Source organism: Pleurodeles waltl, chromosome 2_1 (assembly GCF_031143425.1).
Source record: "Pleurodeles waltl isolate 20211129_DDA chromosome 2_1, aPleWal1.hap1.20221129, whole genome shotgun sequence".
Lineage (NCBI taxonomy): Eukaryota > Metazoa > Chordata > Amphibia > Caudata > Salamandridae > Pleurodeles > Pleurodeles waltl.
Window position 1 is genome coordinate 685,171,678 of NC_090438.1, and position 20,548 is coordinate 685,192,225.

Below are 20,548 nucleotides of genomic sequence, written 5' to 3' on the forward strand. Positions count from 1 at the left end.
TATCAGTTGCCTCAGATCCGTTGATCAGTGGATGACTTGGAGCCATCTCAAGCTAAAGGCTTCCAAAACGGAAATTCTCACATATGGCGACTGGAAAAATGATGACCCACTGTTCACCTGGCCTGACAAACTGGGACCACGTTCTCAAGTATCTAAGGAAGTTAAAAACCTTGGTATTACCATGGACTCCAAGTTAACAACGAATGCCCAACTGGACAAATTAACATGATCAAGCTTCATCACCTTGTAAACTCTGCTACTATCTCTCTTGTACTATCTAAACTGGATTACGCCAGTGGCCTCTACCATGGATCATCTCTATCTACTATGAAAAAAATACAACATATTCAGAACTCAGTTGCTAGGCTACATTACATGTAAAGCTACAAGCACACATCTCCCCTACCTTGAGAGCACTACATTTGTTACCAGTTGCCAGAAGATCCACCTCCAAGCTGCTTTGGATCACCTAGAAAGCAATACATGGAACAGGACCACTTTTAATCAGAAACAAAATAACCAAATACATTCAACAAAGAAACCTCCGCTCAAATTGGCACCTTGCCTTTAAACACCACCATACAAGAAAAAGGAAATAGGTGGTACATCCTTCTCTTTTCAAGCAACCAAACTATGGAATTCATTATCCCCAAATATAACATCCGCGGATAACTGTCTTCTCTTCAGAAGACTATTCAAGAGTTGGCTCTTTCCTTCATAAGCATCATATCCAAACAGCAATGGACTACATATGACTGAGTTGATAAATATTTATAATGTGCTTATGCGTATATTCTAGATATGTATAGTTATTTAAGAAATGTTTATAGTTACTATTTCATAATGATAAAATATACACATACTCTTTAAGCATGTTTAACAAATGTATGTTTACTCACGGTTAAATATATATATGTTTGTATGCGTGTGTGTGCATGTGTGTATATGTATATGTGTGTATATAGATATAGGTGTCTACATTATTCTGTGCTTAACATGTTCTTAGGTCATAGCAATGTTATCTTAACTATTTTATCAGCAAGCATTTTGCTATTGAAAAATTGAGGAAAGATAAATGAATGTTAGAAAAATACACTTAGAAATTAACATCAAATATTGCAAATCTTGAAAGTCTGTGTTTATACAATACAACTTTACATCTCATCTTATTATACCCATTAATATATTCCTTACACATATATTCCCTTACTAACTATTTACATATCTATTTATTTATTACTCTAGTCCTACTACTAAAATAAATAAAGATATAAAATAAAATTAAATGTACTCTCTCGTACGCTTTACTCTGTCTCCCCATCAGCCTGTCTCTATCAGGCTATCCTCCATCCCCACTCTGACTCATCCCAAACCCATTCTACTACTTTGATCTCCAAACTAACCTTGCCTAAGCTCTTCCCTCCTCTGCTGCATCTAGCTCACCCCAGGCCTCAGTTTGCTACTATGATCTCCAAAACAATCCTACCAAATTCTTCCTCATGTATCTCACATTTGGCTCATCTAAAACCCCTTCTACTACTATGATCTCCCTAAACCCTTTCCACAGACATTCCCCTCCTCCGTCTCTCCTTTACTTATCCCAAGCCTCATCCTATTGCTATAAACTCCCAAATAACACTTCTGGATTTTTCCCTCCTCTATCCCTACATTATTCTAATCAATCCAGCTAACATACTCACATATCCACCGCTCAAAGTAACTCATACTAATACTAACACTTTATTCAAAATTTCCCTTTTACTAATTCACCACTGATTCCTCTTGGGTTCTGCAATATTGTGCTACTTGCCTAAAAGCGCTTTGAGGCCTCATCAGGGGTAGTCAGCGCTATATAAATACTGTACAGTTACAATTACAATATTAGTGACACACAGTGCCTGCCTCCACCTTTTCCCCGGCCATCTCACCTCTCCTAGTTTCTCTCCTCAGTTTCCTACCCAGTATCTAATCGTAGCATGAACCATACTTGACTCTTTGTTTCTTTGTGGGGTTGTATAACACTTTATTGAGGTTGTTGGTATCAGTCTACAACAATGATGCATCCACAACACTGACCTACTACTATATTTTTTGTTACATGTTTGTTTACTGTTCTTAACTCCACCCCTTCTTCAAATCAGAGGTAAATATGATTGAATTTAAGAATAGGAAATATTTATCCACCTTACATCCCACACAGTATATTGACCCACCACCCTTCATATGATTCCTCTTTGAACAATAGTGTCAGTACAGCAAATTGATACTCACTTGATGATTCAAACGCTACCAAGGAAATTATGTTTTTCAGACCTAAATCTCATAAAGTATTTGTTTACGGTTTGTAATTGGGGTGCTTATATAGCACACATTTAGCCCAGAGGGACAAAAGAGAGATTTTGTTTTTGCAACAATGAATGCCTTCTGACACATCCTGGTTACAGAAGTACAAGTGGGCATTCACATAAGCTCAGAAGAGGTAACATGAGTAAAAGTAAGCACATAAGCATTAACAAAAGCAGCAGGTAGCCGTAGGGTAGAGCCTTTGAGGAATGGAGGGAAGCAGGGGTGGAACCAGAGGAAGGAGTGTTTTGAGTTTTTTTTAATGAATTTCTTTTTTTTGTGTTGCAATTCTTTATTATAGAAGTAAAGCAATACATACGTAAACAGTTTAGAATAAAGGACATTTTAAGGGACATGTTGAAGTCTATCATGGTGGCATAACATAACGGCTATAGCACATTTCTCATGCATGGAAAATCGACACAGATGATTAATAATTGTCCATTCCTGTGAAAAGAAAATATTATGCAGGACAGGGAGCTATAAGGGGGGGATAAGAGAGAGAGAGAGGGGAGAAGAAGAGAGTGGGTACAAGTCCAGGGAGGTATGGTAGGGTAAACAATATACTGTTGCAAACTGGGGAATAATGTAAATTGTCGCTTAAGATATGTTACCCTGAGATCCGGCATGACTGGGTGTGCCAACCGGACCCAACCCGTTTGTGTTTCATATGTCTGGCAGAGCATGGAAGGTGTAGTTCTCGATAGGCCATTTTTTCCTGCTGGCAAGGGCAGGGGTGACAGAAGGGGGAGGGCTGTCTGTAATGAGACTAAGGGAAGGCCTGTGGGGAGTGGAGGAGGGTAGGTAATGGGGAAAGAGTTAAGGTGGGGAAGGTGAGAGGAAGAAAGAAGGAAAGTAGGAGCAAAGAGGGAGGGAGAGAGAGAGAGGGATGGGGGAGGGAGAGAAGATGGGGGAAAGGCAGACCTACATACAGAGGACACCACCGCAGGTCGGGGGGGCAGCAAGGCTTTTAGTGAGGATTCACGGTGCTTTATGTGGATGAGGTGGGGGGGATAATTGAGGAAGGAATTATGGTGCGTCCACCAGAAAGGGGGCTCAGACCTGAGTGAATAAGGCTGCTTGATCTTGCAGATTGTAGATAACCCATTCCTGGGTGGCTATTTGTACCATAGCTGTCATCCTTTCGTCTGGTGCTGGAGATGCCGTTGATCTCCAGTGCCAAAGGATACAAATCTTAGCTGTTGCAAATACCACATGTAGCAGTCTTTGTTGCGGGTGAGAGAGGGCGAGGAATGGATCTAGATCATGCAGGAGGATAGTCGAGGGGGTGAGTGGCGGTTGGAGTAGCATGGAGTCTTTGACTTTTGACTTTTCATAGGGGCAGGACTGAGGGCCATTCACATAGAATATGGAGCAAGTCGCATTGAGTCTCCGGACATCTCCAGCATTTCGCATGTGGTAAAAGTCCGGCTCTGTACAGTTTCAGAGGGGTCCAGTACCAATCATGTAATATCTTAAAGAGACAGAATTTCAATTGGGCTTCCCTTGTTCCTCGGTCTATGGCATCCAGTATGCCTGTTCAGTCGTCCACTGAATAGTCCATCTGTAAACGGACATTCCATTTGGAGCGTCACGTTTCGAGAAGGGGTTGCGAGTGGAGGTGACGCGTTAGGACGTCGGAAAGGCCTGCCAATACTCCTTTATGGTGACCCCATGTTTTCAAATAAGTGACCACTGGAGAGACCTTAAGGTTCCAAGGGGCTGCACCCAGCGTTTGTCAGAGACAATGTGCGAGTTGCAGGTAGGCCATTCCTGCCTCATGTGAATGTTATATTTTGCTTGTAGGTCATCGAATGACCGGGCGTACCCCCCATCGACTATCTGAGCGAGGCATTGAATGCCTGCTTGGGTCCACTGTGGCCAATTAGGGGTAGTTCCCCCGATCTTAAAGTTGTTATTCCCCCAAAATGAGGGCTTGGGTATGGATGAAGGGGTGTACACCAAGTAGAAAGTGTGCTCTGCACCAGGCTGCACGCATTGCCGCTAGCATCGGGTTGGCTGGGTTGGACTGTGTTGGTTCCATGCAGTACAGGCCGTTTAGGCTGCCAGAATGGGAAAGTAGGAGTTTCTCCATAGCTACCCATTGTGGTTGCTCCGTGTGTCCGGGCACCATGAATGTCAGTTGTGATAGGTAGAGAGCCAGGGAGTAATGCTCAATGGAGGGGAGACCCCAGGCCCCCACAGGATCAACGTGCCAGACGTTTTGCCGCTGTCAGTCTAGGGCGTGTAGAGCCCCACACAAAGGCTCTCAGTGCTGCGTCTATTTGTCTAAGTTTCGAGAGGGGGACTTGGAGGGGGATCGTGCCTAGGACGTAGATAAAGCATTGGAGTGTGATCATTCTCACTGCTATACCCTGCCCCACATGGAGAGGCCTAGCTGTGACCATTTTGCAAAGTCTAGTCTCATGTGTGCTAGAAGAGGGCCCAAGATGTCTGGCACCATACGTTCTAATCCCCTGTTGACAAGTATTCCCAGGGGCGGGGTCCACAGAAACTGATAACCCTGCAGGTCATTGTGAACGAGAGGGGCAAAGCTTCACTTTTGTCCCAGTTCACCCGGTATCCGGATTGTAATGCAAAATCATCAATGATCTGCAATAAAGCTGGTAGGGATCTCGCCAGGTCAGTTAGGGTAAGAAGCATGTCATCCGTGTATAGGTAAATTGGGGAGGTTCCCCCTTTAAGGGGTACCTGTGATCTGTGGGGATTGGCAGATAGCTGCTGCTAGAGGTTCCATTGCCAGCAGGAACAGGAGCAGCAAGAGAGGACATCCCTGTTGCATCCCTCTTTGGGTTGGAAATGGGTCTGATATAAAACCCCCACAGTTGACCTGAGCTGTAGGATGGTCGTATAACTGGCAAACATTGGCTATGAATTGGTCTCCTAGTCCAAATTGTGACAAGGTGTCAAAAAGGTAGGGCCATTCGATCCGGTCAAAAGCCTTCTCGGCGTGTAAGGACAGGGCGAGAGCCTCTTCCGGGATATGCCTGGCTTCCCACAGAGTGTGGCTAAGAGTACGCAAGTGGTTCCGGGAAATGCAGCCTGGTACAAATCCCACCTGGTCGTGATGTATCAAGGACGGGATGACTTTGCACAGGCGGGCCACCACTACACTGGCAAGGTTCTTGATATCCCCGTTTAGGAGAGATATGGGGCGATAACTACCACATAGTAGCAGGTCTCATCCAGGTTTAGGTATGACTGCTATCGTTGCTCTATTGGAAATCGCACAAAGAGAGCCTTCGCTACAGGCCTCATTGAGTGCGTCATGGACAGCGCTTATCGCCCGGTCACCGGTCCATTTGTGAAATTCGTCTTGGAATCCGTCTTCCCCATGTGCTTTGTGGTAAGGGAGATTGGAAATGGCGTGCTCCACTTCTGTCCTGCTGAACTCATTTTCTAGGAGAGAGCGGCCTGCATCCGAAAGTCATGGTAGGGCCGTAGTGTTGAGAAATGCTTCATTATGGGCAGAGTCTGACAGTGATTCCAGAGTATACAGATGTTGGTAGAATGTTGCAAACTCATTTACTATGTCCTGGGGTCGAGTGAGTATCTCGCCAGTCACGGATGTGATAGCTGGTATAGCTAAAGTAGCCTCTCTTTGCCTGAGCTGCGTCTCTAGCAGTCGACCAGCCTTTTCCCCTTGCTCATAGTGTTGTCCCTGTAGTCGCTGTAGCGCATATTTGGCTTGTGACGTGAAGAGCTCGTTGTGCACCATTTGGGCACGCTCCAAGGAACGGCACGTACCCAAAGATGGTTGGCTGGTATATTGTCTCGTTAGACTACGTATATCCTCCTGTAGGGTCACATGGCAAGCCTTCCTGGCTCTATTATCTATTGCCGTGTCTTGCATCATTTGCCCTCTAATCATCGCTTTTGCTGCTGCCCATATCACTCTCTTGGAAGCAACAGATCTGGCATTGTCCCCCATGTAGGTGGACACATGATTCTGCAGACGCATCTTGCCTTGGGGAGTTCTATATCGTGAAACAGTGAAACGCCAGAGTTTGCAGCCAGGGTACGTCAAGCCAGATTGTACTGACAGTTGAATCAGGGAGTGGTCCGAAAGGCCACAGTCCATAATACTAGTATCCTGTATTTGGGCCACAACAGTATGCAACACCAAGAAAAAGTCCAGTCGAGACTGGGTGCCATGTACAGGCAACAGGAAAGTGTATTCCTTGTCGGTTGGATGTGTGAGTCTCCAGCAGTCTACCAGACCCACGTCTGCCATCACGTCAGTTAGAAGAGCTCTGTTGTGGTTAATGCAGGCATCAAGAGGGCCCGTCCTGTCCAATACTGCATCCTGTGTCAAATTCCAGCCCCCTTATAACATAGCAGGTTGCTTCTATTTTGGCCAGAAGACGATGGAGTTGTATACGGTTGGCACGTATATTAAGCCCACGCATATCAATGAGTCTCCCAGCCTTAGTTTAGTGAATATAAAACTCCCCTCGGGATCCTCCCATGTTTTGATAATCGATATGGGCTGGGTCTTGCGGAGCAAGATTGCAACTCTTGCAACTCTGCATTTCTGCGAGGTGCCACCTCCCGCCTCTGGAGAACGAGGGAACAGCTAAAAAGTACCTTTCCCACCCAATCCCTCCGCAGTTTACTGGATTCAGTGCTATTCAGATGCGTCTCCTGGATGAAAGCAATATTGGCCCATTGGGACTGAAGGTAGGACAGTATTTTTTTCTGTTTCACAAAATGCATCAGGCCGTGGACATTCCAGGAGACAATCCGAAGGGGGCAGGCCGTAGGAGGTATAGGGTCGGCCATGATGGTGGAGCCAAAAGAGGTTACTGCAGTAAAGTGGGGGGGGGGAGGTAGGTGCTGTATAGACCAGCGGGGCTGTCAAGTTGGGTCACAGAGAAAAGGGAGAGGAAGTGACTTGGGTTAGATGTCCCTCTGTGATGGAAAAGCAGTGCAGAGATAGAAGAGGGTGGGGGGGAGGGATAGAGAAAGAGGCTGGGATTGAAGGAGAAGGGTGTGGTTAGAAAAGAGAGGAAAGAGACATGGATAGGAGAAACAGAGAGGGGGTGAGAAGGAGAATAGACGGAAGATGGGGTAGAATTAGAATGGGGGGTTGAGAGGTAGAAGGGATCAAGCGAGCTAAGGAGAGGAGTACATAAACAAAACTCCAAGGGGCCGGATCTGTAGGATGAGGGTCCAGACCTATGGAGCCCCCATGCTCAGCCGAATGGGCTCCAATCGGGGGCAGGAACGCCAAGGGTCAGTCCCCATTTCCATGGGGGGACAGAGGAGGACAGGCCTTGGGAGTGGGCAGAATTACCAGGGACCGTAGAAGTGTGTATCGTCTCTAAGAGGGGAGGAGGGAGTTGAGAGGGAGGGGAGATTGCTATGACATGCAATTGTTGAGATTTTTAATGCCGAAGCAAAGATAAGAATAGAAATAGAACTGGGGGGAGTGAAAAGGGGGAGAAGTTTGGCACTCATGTTATAGCTCTGTGATTGGATTGGGTCACATCAGGATTGAATCCTTGCCATAGGGTGAAGGGGGGAGTATCCGGGCTGCGGGTATGCCCACGCGGGCTGTGATGGGGGGTGGGGTGATAGGAGGAGGTCGGAGTTCTTGGATACTCCATTCCTGGTGGTCCACAGTCTTGCAGGTTCGACAGGCTGTATTTTACTTCCAGTTGTCTCATTCTGGGGCAGAATGCCAAGAACCCCTTCCGGCGTTCGTTGATTCTCTTGAGAAATCGCCGTTATGCAGATTTCGTAGCCGTTCGTTTTGAAGGGTCCGTTTGCTCGGGCCACTGACAGGAGCTTGCGGACCTGCTTGTGTCTCAAGAGACATGCAATGATCGGGCGAGGTTTGGAGGTTCCGTCTTTCCTCTTGGGGCCTCTGGAACTCCAGCGGCAGTTCGAAGACTGTGTTGGTCAATTGTGGAAGGATGGAGCGGAGGAAGGAGGGGGTGTCTGTGCCTTCTGTATGTTCAGGAAAACCAAAAAGACGAATGTTGTCCCTCTGACTTCTGTCCTCCAAATCAATGAGTTCACTACGGAGGAACTCGAGTTCCTGATCTTTTTCTAAGACCGTGTGTACGTGGGCTTCCACGGTCACCATTCGGTGTTCCAATCCTGTTACACGAGACTGAAAACCTGCTATGTCCAAGCGTGTTGATTTGGACTCTGTTTTCAATGAGGTTATTGCTGTAGCCATTCCTTCGAGTCTGTTACTGACCGCTGTGATCTCCTGGAGTATGCGGTCCATTGTTGTTGCTTCTCTGTGCCGGCCATATCTGGAGATTGTGCGAGTGAGGGTGCCAGTTTGTTAAGTTGGAGGGCCTCCGAGAAGAGTAGTTGTTGTGCGGGTTTGCCTGAGGGTTTACCCGTTGACTTCCATCCGGGCATTGCAGGGTTTCGATGTCGGTTTGGTCTCCGGGGCTATAAGTTGGAAGCCTAGCCTATGTGTCCAGGCCAGATAGAGTAGTGGGAGAGGAGGATGTGGGGGGTCTGAACGTGAAGCCTCTTCTCCAAAATCCAGAATCTCGTCCGTATAGTCTGGCTGCATTGGTAGAGGGCAAGGGGCCTCAGAGCAGGCTAAACGCTGGGAGGTCCCATCGACACACCATTGATGCTGGAGGGACAGCGACCAGATAAGCAAGTTGGTGCAAGTGAAGGCGATCAAGTGCTGAGCGCTGGGCAATGGCGCCTACGCCCGTCTTCCACACCCGCACTGGTCCGCCACGTCAGAGCGCTGATATGGTATCCCCTAGGATAGCAAAGGAGGGGGGGAGACCCCGACTGCAAGCCCACTGTCATGTGATAACAGAAGGAACGTAGAATGTGAGGAGCAGAGAGGCGGGAGCGGTACTCCTAGATGTGATTCTGTGCAGTTGAAGACCCCGCCGGAGCTGGTGCAGGAGAGGGGGGTGTAAAGAATACTGCAGCAGGGGCGGTGTCTCTGCAGTCCTTTATATTATATTAAAGCCCCCCCTGTTACCTCTTCTCTCCTCCGGGTTTAAGTGATAGCTTCAAGCTGGTCTACCGGCTCTCCCTTTCCGGGCGTCTTCAGGCTTGTTTGCGCTCCACCCGTCTCACAAAAGCTACTGTTGGGCTCTCAGGTGGTGGTCCGGGTGGTCAACAGCAGAACTGGTACTCCCCCGCCACGCCATGGCCCCACCACTCCATCGTGGCCAGCGCCCCACTCACTTGCATGCGTCTGAGGCCAGCTGTCCTTCGTGGGGGGTGGCTCCTCCCCTTGCCTCCTCTCTGGTCCTGTTTAGCGCTACTCACACGCCACCCAAGTCGTCAGGTACTCTCAGGGTCTACCAGGGTCCCCCAGAGCTCCAGCCTGCGGACACAGAACCTCTGTGCTTCCTGCACCCCTCACACGCGCACAGCCCGAGCATTGTAGTGGCCTCGTCCTGGTTTTGCTGCAGTCCACAGTGCATAATTTCCTCGTCAGGCCCTCTTAATGCTCCTCGCTCCCGGCAGAGGCCATAGCTCGAGGTGCCTCCTCTGTGGACGCCTCCCGCCGATGTCGTGGCCGGCCCACTCTAGCGGCCGCATCCCTCGGGGCTCCGAGGCATGGATACGGAGCTTCCCCGTCTCCGACACCCCTCGCATGCGCAGCCGGTCCGTTCCCTGCGGCCATGCCCCGAGCTTGTTGTGGGCCGCAGTTTACCGTCTTCCGGCAAGCCCTCACTTCGGGCCTCTCTCCCACATCAAAGGGCTATGCGCCCCGGCAACGGCTCCATTTATAACAACCTCCTTTGCAAGGGGGGAGATCCTGGGCCAAAAAGACGAGGTTTGCTACACCCGGGGCACCCCTCGTCCCCAATCAGAGCCCAAACCCTTGCAGACGCCCAGTCCTAGGCGGCCATCTTCGTTTGTGGCCAGACCATGCCCCTTTAAATGAATTTCAAGAGTCAAGTCACAACTGTCAGATCAAGACAGGGGTGGTTTTGCAGGTTGGGTGCATACGAGAAGGCTAGTCTTCTTGTTTCTTTGATTGACTCTGGGATCTCCAGTTTCTTGAGTTTCATGATGTCAGTGACAATGAGCAGCTACAGAAGGAGGGCCTTTCAGCTCAGTAGACTAGTTTTCAGGTGTGGTTAGCTTTGGAAATGATGCCTAGAGATTTGAACTTGAAGTGAGCTGAAAGGAGGAGCTGATGAAGGCATTGAATAGCATTATGTGGTCAAATCTTTGTTGGCTTTGATGAGACATACCATCAGAATAAAAGGATGGATTCTGTATGTCTAGTGAGCTAGGCGCTGCTATGTCAGTGTATAAAAGAACACGTGCCTGCACTGTGGAGTGGAAAAATGCGAATGCGTAGGAAATGTTTGGTCCAACACACGAAGGACAATTAGGTGGTGTTAGGCCGGTTGGGATTTCATTTTCACAGAGGATTTATATGAAAGGCACAGATTTAGCGTGAAGCCCTCAGTCTGTATTTTGTGATGCTGGCAGCAAGTTGGAAGTGGTGCTTGCCACCACTGATGTGAAATAACTATATTTTTGTGGATATGAGTTTGAGATGAATGTAGACATTGCCGAATGCATGATGTTCATAATGCATTATGTTCAGGCAGTATTTTAAGTGCTTTATGTCAGCTGTCAACGTTACCTTTAGGTATAACTATGTAGTCCACCTATTGTTGTAAGTTGATGATTTGCTCCTCCAACAGGGGTCACAGACGTTTCATGTAGAGATGGAAAATCGTTTCAAGAATAATACCTTACAGACCAAATATTTGTCAGGTTGTGGTGGGATTTGATGAAACCATATTAACAAGTTGTGTATTTACATGAAATGAATTAAACCCATTGAGGGGAGCCTTGGTAATACTGTGTAGGTGGAGAGGATGTTAAGAAGGACGTGGTGGTCAAACTTATTGAAAACTTTTCAAGAAGAACTAGGAGCGATATCTGAGTGGAGGGATGGTAGCTGATGAGGCCTGTTGTCTTTGTGTCCAGCAGCCAGTGTTACGGCTTTCCTGTAACAGATGGGTTTCGATTCCTCATTTATCAGAGGGGATAGGTTGTGTCAGTTTGCGCTCCAAGGGGCATATTTATACTCCGTTTGCGCCGAATTTGCGTCGTTTTTTTCGACGCAAATTTTATGCAAAACTAACTCCATATTTATACTTTGGCGTTAGACGCGTCTAGCGCCAAAGTTCATGGAGTTAGCGTCATTTTTTTGCGGGAACACCTTCCTTGCGTTAATGATATGCAAGGTAGGCGTTCCCGTCTTAAAAAATGACTCCGATGCATATGTGTCGTATTTAAACTCCCGGGCAAAAATGACGCCCGGGAGTGGACGGGTCTAAAAAACCCGCATTTGCGCCGGATTTTAGCGCCTGGGTCAGGGCAGGCGTTAAGGGACCTGTGGGCTCAGAATGAGCCCAGAGGTGTCCTCCCCTGCCCCCAGGGACACCCCCTGCCACCCTTGCCCACCCCAGGAGGACACCCAAGGATGGAGGGACCCACCCCAGGGACATTAAGGTAAGTCCAGGTAAGTATTTTTTTTTAAAAAAAATTGTGGCATAGGGGGGCCTGATTTGTACCCCCCTACATGCCAGTATGCCCAATGACCATGCCCAGGGGACAGAAGTCCCCTGGGCATGGCCATTGGGCAAGGGGTCATGACTCCTGTCTTTGCTAAGACAGGAGTCATTTCAATGGGGGATGGGCGTCGTAAAAAAATGGCGCAAATCGGGTTGTGGCGATTTTTTTGCCTCAGCCTGACTTGCACCATTTGTGGACGCCCATATGCCATTTTCCCCCTACGCCGGCGCTGCCTGGTGTACGTCGTTTTTTTTAACGCACACCAGACAGCGCCGGCGGCTAACGCCGGCTAACGTCATTGAATAAATACGGCGCCCGCATGGCGCTTCAGAATGGCGTTAGCCGGTGCTAATTTTTTTGCCGCAAAACTGCGTTAGCGCAGTTTTGCGTCAAAAAGTATAAATATGGCCCCAAATGCCTTGTGATGGACGTTTTGCTGCTGGTGCATTTGGCTTTTGAGAATGAGATGATTAACAGGGTGTAGAGCTTTCCTATAAGGCCCCTGAAGATGTTGAAGTCTTGGATGTTGGATTTCGGTTTGACCTTCTTAGTCTGAGTGCCAGTGAGTGTCTGAGGGTGGAGTTGAGGCTATCAAAGAGAGTGTCCATGCCAAATGATGGGTTGGGGAAAGAGCAGTTAAGACTTTTTCAAAAGGGTCGGGGGGACGTTTGTGAAAGATCTGAAGGTGATCTTGGAGGGCTTGGGTTGTCTTTTGTAGCAGTGTAAGGAGAGGTGATTGTTTCAGTCTATGGGGAAAGGTGTTTGGCAGAAAAGAGAGGCTGGGGCTGAGATTGTTACAAAGGTTTTGTATTTTGAGTTAGAAATCACCTAAAATATTATAAGTGTGAGGTACTTAAGGGAATGCTCCAAGGTACATGTTACTGTGCTTGAAAATGGCGCTGAGTGAAAAGTCATCAAAGAAGTCATTATCACCGCCTTGGGCGAAAGATGAGGTGGAAAGTGGTGCGAGGACTGGTGAAAGCAAGTCACGTGTGAATGCGGTAGTGGTGTGGCTAGAGCACTGGCAGCAGTGGCGATGTGTGTCTGTGAGGGTGGCCCTCACAGTTGTGTAAGCGAGGCTGGTGGAGGCTTCTGAAACCACTTGGGAGGAGTCTCAGATAATCTTGTTTCTTAATTTAATTCAACCCAGCCCCGAAAGCAAAGCAATATGCGCGCGGTTTATACGTTTATACATTTTTTTAAATGTAGATTTTCTTTTGCTAGATTTATTTGCGAATAAGTGTATATTATCATTTGCGAACTATTTCGTGACGAGTATTTTTTTTCAAACACATTTCTCGGTCAGCATCGCATTCTTTCACAAGGTGCCCAACTCTGATAACGTGTTAAGCAGAAACAAGACCCATTTTAAATTTTTGATGAAGTACTGATTGATGTAAGTTAAGATAATTTTGTAGGTCGATTTTGTCAACCTCGATTTAGTGGCATACAACTAATCACACGTTGTGTACTTTTACTTTATTGCTAGTTAAATATTTTGCTCCAAGCAAAGTTTAGTATGAGAAAAGTGTTGTTTGAAATTTTAAATCTGAAAAGTAATGCAAGCAGTTGCTTCAAGGCACACGGGTTAGCTCATTGGTCAGTTGTCCCATGTGTTAATGTTGTAATGTTTGGATGGCACCACGGCACGTGCTCTTTGCCACCTCCCCTGAGCTGACTCTGACTTCCTTCATTTTACCCTAAATTAACTTCTACGCTCTGAAATAAATAAATGCAAAATAGGGTACACCGTGCTTTCCTGTATAGTACCCAACTGCTACAAAATAACAGAAATTGTCTGTGGCACATGTATGTAGAGCCAAACCTGCTATTCATATGTAAAATAACGTTGCTGTTGGTTATCCCATGGGTTTATAGCATTGTACACGTTACACTAATGTACACAGTAGGACACTAGTTCATATATAGGGCACTTTAATGCGCTGTTTGTTTACTTACACCTCTCTATTTGTGCACTATTATGTTTACAGTCTAGGCTTAAAAAAGTTCTAATTTATTTTCTTTTTTTTACTCCCTGACCATCTAAATTGGACAGAGCTATAGAGCGCTCCATGTCTCTGAAATGGTGGTCATTTTTTTTATTCCAAGTAGAGATTCTTTTTAAGGATGACGTTTTAAATTGTTAATTTTAACCTCGCTGGACCTGATTCACAAAGTAAATATACAAGTTTATATTTAGTTGTAATGCTACACTTTTTTGCTTGTCACTATTCCATTTCTGAGTGTGGATTTGCACCTGGGTGTAGATGTACATGTTTCCACACCCTCAGATCAGCCTTTCACAACAGGATTTACAAGTGAAAAGCCTATGCCACCTGGGAACAATCCCTCTGAAAAAGTAATGAATGTTAAAATAAAGACTGTCCTTATGTCAAACCAAGATGTGGGATGACACATTTCACATGTATAACTAGCCATTTGAGCACATGCTAAGATTCTGGAAGGACCAGAAGATGCTACTTTAAAAACAATTCATGTAAAACGTATGTAACCTCTTTTAACTTTTGGAAATACTGTGCAGATGGTGCTGAAATACATCAGAAGTAAATTCTTGTATTGGGTCTTATTATTCAAAGGAGAAACATCTAGACTTTTGCTGATTTTCCCTTTATTTTACTGGACATCGTTAAACAATTTTCACTATGCTTATTCTTAATTTTGATGAATTTATATAAATCTTTTGCCTAAGCCCTTAACTATGGTAATGCATGAAAGACTTTGGGCCTGATTCACAAAGGGTTCCTTGTAACTTACTCTTTTAGTCCTCCTGTCCTACTTTTGTACTTCAGGAGTATACAAAAAGTACTCATGGCTTACTCCTGCAATTCAGGCATAAGCCAGAATTACTAAGTAAGTGACATATACTTATAGCATATTCTTTATAAATCAGGCCCATGGTATACATTCAGTTACTGAAAATATAGATTTAAACAGTCAGACGAGAGGCATAAGATGGTCTTTTAAAAGAGACCACAAAGCAGGAAGGGAAGGGGCAAGAGCCCAGGAAAGGGAAAAGCGTTCCAATGTTTGAAGGCAAACAGGGAGAAGGCACAAAAATGGGATTGGTCACGGAAGGGGGATGAGGAGCAACTTGAAGAATTTGAGAAATAGAGCGACACATTGTGTAGTGCAATTTAGAGAAATGACTGAACAAGAGGTGAAAACATATAAAAGTAAAACACAAGAAATTAAATAACAGGTAGGAGAGAAATGGAAGTCGCCATAGAGCATTAGGAGATGATAACAGAGGCTCTAATTGATAGCTGAAGAGAAGACACATTTATCAGTTACAGATTGAATAAACGGAAGCCAGACAATACTGGAGCAGCAATAGTGAATGTGGGCCATAACCAGATAAGAGATGAACATTTTAGAAGCTTTAAAAGTGTGAAGCAAGGACATTTTCTGGAGATGATAAAGGTAGTACATGCAAGAGGACACAGGAGAACAAAATTGTTAAGCGAGGGAAAGCCAGGTGTCAAAGATGGCAACAAAACTGCATGCTGACCAAGATAGCTGGTGAGAAGTAGGTAGGAAAGTACAGAAGATGGAGAAGGACAGGCATAGGGGAAATGAGCAAGGAAGAAACAAATCTCTGTTTTAATGGGGCTGCGGTGAATTGAGTGGTGGTACACCCAATACTGGGTAACGGTCATTCAGAAGGAGACTAAAGTGCTGAGAATGGGATCAAGCGAAGGAAAGAAAAGAAGGTACTTGGTGAATCGGGTGTTGGTGTTAGTACGTCTGAATGCACCCGTAGTATACAGGTATTGTTTTTGTGAAGCATTGTATTATATTGTAATTACATTTATGTAGTGCTTATTACCTCTTATGAGGCAAGTGCTCTGTAGCACAAAGCACCCCGCTCGGGAATCCAAAGGCATGGCTAATGTAGTGGTTTTTGGTTAGTGAGTTTAGTCTTGTGTTTTCAGCAGAAACCCTTGCATGCATCACACCAGATTGTTTGCGGTGGAATCAGACTTAGTTAAAAGCTGTTACTAGTAGTGGGTGAATGTATGTTATCTTGTGCAAACTAATTTTGGGGTGAATATTTAGCATAGAGGAATATCCCACTAGGGAGTTAGATGAGAACACTAACAGTGAGATGGGTTAGTTAGTTCTTGCAAATGTTTGATGAGGTGACTAGTAAGACCAGAGGAAGACAAGAATACTGAAAAGTTGAAGGTAAATGACTACCATTCGTTGTGAAAGGCTATTTCTTGAGACACGTACAATTAACTCATGTTCATATAGAAAAGTATGCCAGAGTTTAAGCAGCTTTGTGAGGGGGCGAATAAGGCCATGTAGTTTGGAATAGGAGTCGAAAACAGGGAACAGGTTATGCAGAGTACTGTAGATATTTTATGGCCATAAGTCAAAATTATTTTTGTTTTTTGCAGGGTTAATTAATAATACAGGGACTTGGTGAGAGAACAACCTTTCAGCAGGTTGGGTTGACTGAGTTCTTGCATACGATCTTGACAAGTTGGCCTGAGCTTATGATTGTAGGCAGAGGAGGATTTGTGGTTGCTGTGTCTTCTGTTGTGTAGATGATGGTGCCTCAGGAGATCTGTGATGGGCAGGTTGGGAATGCCGAGTTCTTAATCATTTTTCTAATTTCCAAATGGTTGTCAGTGGCTTTTGTTTTTGATGGGAGGGAATTTCATAGTTTGGCAACATGTAGAGAGAAGGTGACCCCACCAGGTGTTTTCTTTCTGTATGGTGGAGTGATTGGCAGTGTCATTATTCTACAGTGTAAATTCCTAGGTTGGGGGCATTTGGTGTTTTTTTAACTCCAAATACATTGTGGAAACGTATTGTGTATTGCTTTGTGAGTGATGCACAAAATAGTTTGAATGAAGATCTACTAGTGACTGATAACCAGGAGAGAGGCTTCAGAGAAGTCTGAGTCATAGCTTTAGAAGTATAAGTAATTTTGCAAAGAGTTTTGCATTGTATGGAGGCATATCATGGTTGAGAGAGAAATCTTATGATACAGTCCATTTGCATAATTAACTCTTCAGAGAATGAGTGGTGTTGTTTTTTGAAACTTTTTTTTGAAAAGCCAAGATGGAGAAAAATGTGACAAAATCTTTTCATATTGTAGAAGGCCGATTTGGTTGGTTTGTCCATTGAGCATTCACTGAGAGAACATAGTCTATAATAATTCAAAGGTTTCATGCTTCTTTTGATGTTTTTGACGGTGGTCCTAAATTGTCTGTCCTGGATGATGATGGATCATAACTTTTCCAGTCTTCACAAGTGTGTATTTTGAGTTTTTATACATTTTGGATTTAGTTTTAGACAGTTCCATTTCATACATTGGTCTACATCTTTGAGCCAGATTTTGAGTTTAGAGATTTGTATGTTTTAGGGGTTTTCTATTTTGGGTATTATTTGTATGTCTTCTCTGTACCTGTAGCAGGTAAGGTCAAATTCACTGATTAGCTCTGGTAATGATTTCATTGATGCGTTAAAAATGATAATAGATCCTTATTTAGTGAGGTGTTGAGGAGAAGTTGACCATATATATTATATTAGCCTTGTCTTGAAGTTAGGAGAAGATCCAATCAAGAGTTAAATCATACTGTTGTGAGCCTGAGAATTAAGACTTAATGGTGAACTGTGTCGAAAACTTCAGAGAGATCCAGCTGATGCAGTGCTCCTACGCCATTTTTGTTTAGTGTAATTTTCAAGTCATCCCAAATAGTGATTAGAGCAGATTCTGAGTCTTTTCTTGGGCAGAATCCTGTTTAATATTCTGAAAGCAAGTGTTTGTTTTCTAGGAATTGAGGCATCTATCGAAAGCTGCTCTTTCAATATAAACAGTAAATGGAGGCTGGAGCACTGATTTAATGTTGTGTTGCTCCTTGGTTATAATCATTAAGTCAATCAAATCTTGTGATTTCAGTTAATATATGCTCATCCCTACGAATTTATATACTATTATCGGTATCTACCCAAGGTTTTATTCAAAATTGTTAAAAAATAGATAGGGCCAACACGATTTACACTTGTCTAATTTTCTTTGTCCTCTAATAGGCATGATTCCACCTTAAAGATCTTCCATTCCACTGCATGTCAATCTAATCAAGCACTTCACTGACACTCTTCTTAGCAAACTGTTTGGTTGTGAAAGATGCTATTCCAAAAATAATTCACAGGCATTATATGTAGGTGCACTAACATACTCCTCTTTCTCTTTACAGAAGAAGGATGAAGGCACGGGCCCCCCCGCCACCAGTCCCACCTGCTTCCCATAAGAGCCAGGAGGAACGAAAATCAAGCATAGATGCCAGGATGGCAGGAGACCAGAGCCCCGAGGAAGTGAAAGAGAATATGCTGAATAGGAAGGTGGCGGTGACAATAATTTTGCCATCCGGTGCTGAAAATACAGCCACTGTAGAAGGGAGGTAGGTACAATTCCACGCCTTTCTTGGGCCTGTTGGCACATTCAGGAACTGTAATTTTTGTTCATATGTTAATTGTTCTTTGCAGTGATTTGCAAATGGTGATTTATGTTTGTAGAGATTTATGCTAGCTCCGCAAAAAAAAGTATAGTACATTTGCACAATTGTGGACATTTGTATTTGTTAGACATTAGCAATAGTTGACAGTAGCAAGAGCAGAGCCCTGCTAAAAAGTTAGATTGTTCAAATCTGGATTGCAGTGTTTTGCAGTGTTTAGAAAATAACGATTTTGCGCGGAACGCTATGTAAAACTTCACCTGATTATTCTCTCCTCACATGTATGACTGTAAAATTATTAGATACAATCTCTTGTAACACATTCATGATTTCTCCACTCGTCCAAGACATGCTTGGTTTACCTTGGCACAGAGCTAGCCTGTGCTGCAACAGCCACACTGCCTGGTTCTGTGTCACTGCACCTTTGCACGTGGTCTTCGGGGAGAGGGGAGTGAGGCTGGCTGTTTCTTTGCAGCACCCAGGCAGCTTTGTAAGTGTGTGTATGTGCCCTCATGCACACCCTTAGAGATTGAAGAGTGAGACATCTCATTTGTAACTATGCATGTGTGCGTGCACACATATAGTGATGTGGGATGTAGTTTATACTATCTAAACTATTGATAGGTACAATTACTAGTAATAGTGATAATGCAATCCTTAAACACTATGGGAATAATTCACAAAGGGAAATAAACCCATGTATATTTACTCACATGTATGTTTACTATTGCACGTAGGCAGAACTGTACATTGCACACTTTGTTGCTATTTACCATTTCCTAGTGTAGATTTACACCTAGGTGCAGACTTACATGTCTACCGCCACCCCCCCCACTCCCCCCTGAAATCAGGGGAAGGAGTCTCCTACAACAGGATATATAAGTGCCTTTGCAGAGGTACATGGAGCCCTCCACCACTGTGGCGAGGACCTCCCTATGGGAAAAAACAGGAAAATTATTACATTTCCAGGTCCTAAGCCCATCTCCCTCTCTCGCTGTTGTCCCCTAATCAGCCAGATTCTTGCCTTCCTTTTACTTCTTTTTTTCCTTCTTCTGGTCTTTGCCTTTTGTACCTTTTTTTCCTTTGCCTGAATGGCTTTTCCTTTTAAGCTTTCATTTGCCTCGTTTTTCCATCCTTTTTCTCCCTGCTTTTACTCCGTCCTTTCCCCTCGTTTATCTCCCTCTTTTTTCTCCTGCTTGTTTTGCTGCTGTCTGTTTCCTGCCTCCCCACCCCCACCCACTGCCTCTTAGTGCCTTCTCACCTACCAGGACCTACTTAATCGAGGCTGCAGTGCGGCTGCTCCACTGGCACACCAAAGGGAAATCCGTCTGTGCCCGTTTGCGCCTGGACCGCACCCAGTGTCAGGAACACAGGTTCCCCTAGACCCTACAGCTACACTGCCGCCGAACTCGGAGCCCTGAACCACAGATGCGACGACAACCGCTGATGTTGCACCTCCCATCAATCTACATTAGGACCTTTGTCCTGCATCCACTGCTCCTTCTTGTGCATCATCAGATCGCTCACCAACACGCCATCCACCACCATGTGGACCAACCAACACAACACACCTACGCCTGCCTCTTCCTCAGCACATGCTCGCCTTGTAAACATGCCACCGAGCTCTGGGAGCTCATTACCACCCTCCCCCTGACATCGTCCTCACTGAGACCTTACTCACACCCGTGTCCATTCCTGACATCGCCACAGCAACACCTGATGGATACAAGATCACACACTGATACCACACCAACAATCTTGGAGGAGGGATCACCATCATCCACACAGAAAGCATCCACTGCACCGCTGAGACAGAAGTCACCATTCAGACCATGGAACACTTCAACTTCAAACTCCAAACAGACGGAAAACCCGCTATCAGAGGCACTCTCGCCTACAGATCACCTGGACCACTCCCGAGCTTCTGCACTGTCATCACCCACTTCATCACCACTCTCACCATTGACTCCAAAGACTACATCTTCCTCAGAGATCTGAATTTCCAACTTGATGACCTTAACGACACCAACACCGTCAGCCTCCTCAGCAGCATGAATAACATCCAACTCACCCAACTCGTCACTGACCCTACCTACAATGCAGGACACACGCTGGATGCCATCTTCACCTCCATCAACAGGGTCAAGTGCAGC

The 20,548-nt window shown here is 45.3% G+C and overlaps 1 protein-coding gene across 7 annotated transcripts in view; it reads left to right on the forward strand.

Moving 5' to 3' along the window:
- The window catches only part of COBL (cordon-bleu WH2 repeat protein), an 890,550-nt gene that overhangs the window by 324,310 nt on the left and 545,692 nt on the right, over window positions 1-20,548 (forward strand). For all 7 annotated transcript variants that reach the window (XM_069216764.1, XM_069216715.1, XM_069216757.1 and 4 more), the window contains one exon: window positions 18,138-18,341. In XM_069216764.1, the coding sequence (XP_069072865.1) occupies window positions 18,138-18,341 (204 nt within the window). The remainder of the gene's footprint in view (window positions 1-18,137; window positions 18,342-20,548) is intronic.